The sequence below is a fragment of the Parambassis ranga genome, unplaced genomic scaffold, assembly GCF_900634625.1.
Source record: "Parambassis ranga unplaced genomic scaffold, fParRan2.1 scaffold_134_arrow_ctg1, whole genome shotgun sequence".
Taxonomy (NCBI): Eukaryota; Metazoa; Chordata; class Actinopteri; family Ambassidae; genus Parambassis; species Parambassis ranga.
Genome location: NW_021144711.1, coordinates 960 through 2500, shown reverse-complemented (window position 1 = coordinate 2500; position 1541 = coordinate 960). Strand labels below are relative to the sequence as shown.

General features: G+C 51.0%; 1 protein-coding gene across 1 annotated transcript in view; it reads right to left on the bottom strand.

Moving 5' to 3' along the window:
* The window catches only part of LOC114429439 (A-kinase anchor protein 6-like), a 38660-nt gene extending 38277 nt beyond the window's left edge, over window positions 1-383 (bottom strand). Inside the window, exon 1 of the mRNA XM_028398278.1 lies at window positions 285-383. Within this exon, the coding sequence (XP_028254079.1) occupies window positions 285-333 (49 nt within the window). The 5' untranslated portion in view covers window positions 334-383. The remainder of the gene's footprint in view (window positions 1-284) is intronic.
* Between the last annotated feature and the right edge of the window lie 1158 nt (window positions 384-1541).

Sequence of the window (1541 nt, the reverse complement as noted above, 5' to 3'; positions counted from 1 at the left end):
GTCCCTCTCTCCATCCCTCTCTCCATCCCTTTGTCTGTCCCTCTCTCCGTCCCTCTGTCTGTCACTCTGTCCCTCTCTCCGTCCCTTTGTCTGTCCCTCTGTCCCTCTCTGTCTCTCATTGTCTGTCTTTCGGATACATTCATATGAGTTCTGCTCCCTGAAGGTCACTCTGTTAATCCAAATATTAATAATGAATGTACAGGGGATATATTACAGCCCCCTGTGTGTATGAGTGTGTGTGTCACTGTGTGTGTGTGTGTGTGTCACTGTGTGTGTGTGTGTACCTGACTGGTGGGAGGTGATGACGGTGAGCAGCTCTTTGCCTTCTTCCATGATGTTTTCCTTCAGAGTGCTGCGACTGTCCACGTTCAGCTTGAAGCTCTGCACAGACACACACACACACACACACAGACACACACACAGACACACACACACAGAGACACACACAGACATCATCAGTATCCACATGTTTTTCCTGTTTATGGGTTTGTTGTGCTGGCAGACGTCCGCTTTCTTATGATAGAATAAACGATGTTTTAAGGAGGCTGTGACTCCACTTTGATGTGGAGAGGAAGGAGCAGCGTGGAGCGGTTAATGTGAGCAGCAGCAGCAGAGAGGAGATCAAACAGACAGAGGCAGCAGATACCGACGGATGACAAAAGCACAGGGACGGACGGACAGACGGATGGAGGCGCAGAGCAGCCTGAGGCGCTGTTAGAAAACACTCCAGTCAGGGCTCTGAGCACCATTACAGCCTTTTCTGATCTGTGTGTGTCTGTGTGTGTGTGTGTGTGTGGGGGGGGGTCTCAAGGTGCTAAGGCATCAAGACTAAACCACTTCTGACATCCTGCTGTGCTGCAATGGGAAATGCTGCACACACACATTCACACAGTGAACACCCTCTGCTGTGTGTCTGTGTGTGTGTGTCTCTGTGTGTGTCTGTGTGTGTGAGTCTGTGTGTCTGTGTGTGTGTCTGTGTGTGTCTGTGTGTGTCTCTGTGTGTGAGTCTGTGTGTCTGTGTGTGTGTCTGTGTGTGTGTCTGTGAGTGTGTCTCTATGTGTGTGTGTGTGTGTGTGTCTCTGTGTGTGAGTCTGTGTGTCTGTGTGTGTGTCTCTGTGTGTGTGTCTGTGTGTGTCTCTGTGTGTCTGTGAGTCTGTGTGTCTGTGTGTGTGTCTCTGTGTGTGTGTCTGTGTGTGTCTCTGTGTGTGTGTCTGTGTGTGTGTGTGTCTGTGTGTGTGTCTCTGTGTGTGTCTGTGTGTGTCTGTGTGTGTGTGTGTCTGTGTGTGTGTCTGTGTGTGTTGTGATCACTGCACAGAGTGTGTTCATAAATGCCTGACACATGCTGACAGACAGACGTCCACCAACATGGAGGAAAACAAACGGTTGCTGGTGGAGCGGTGGTGTCTCCACGCTCCTCTGTCCTCAGTGAGGGATAGACAGGCGGTGGCATCTGTCAAACCATGACAAGGTCAGGCCTCCACACCGCCAATATTTATGGAGCGGGAGACACAGCGTGGAGACGGATGGACGAGGCGGGACTG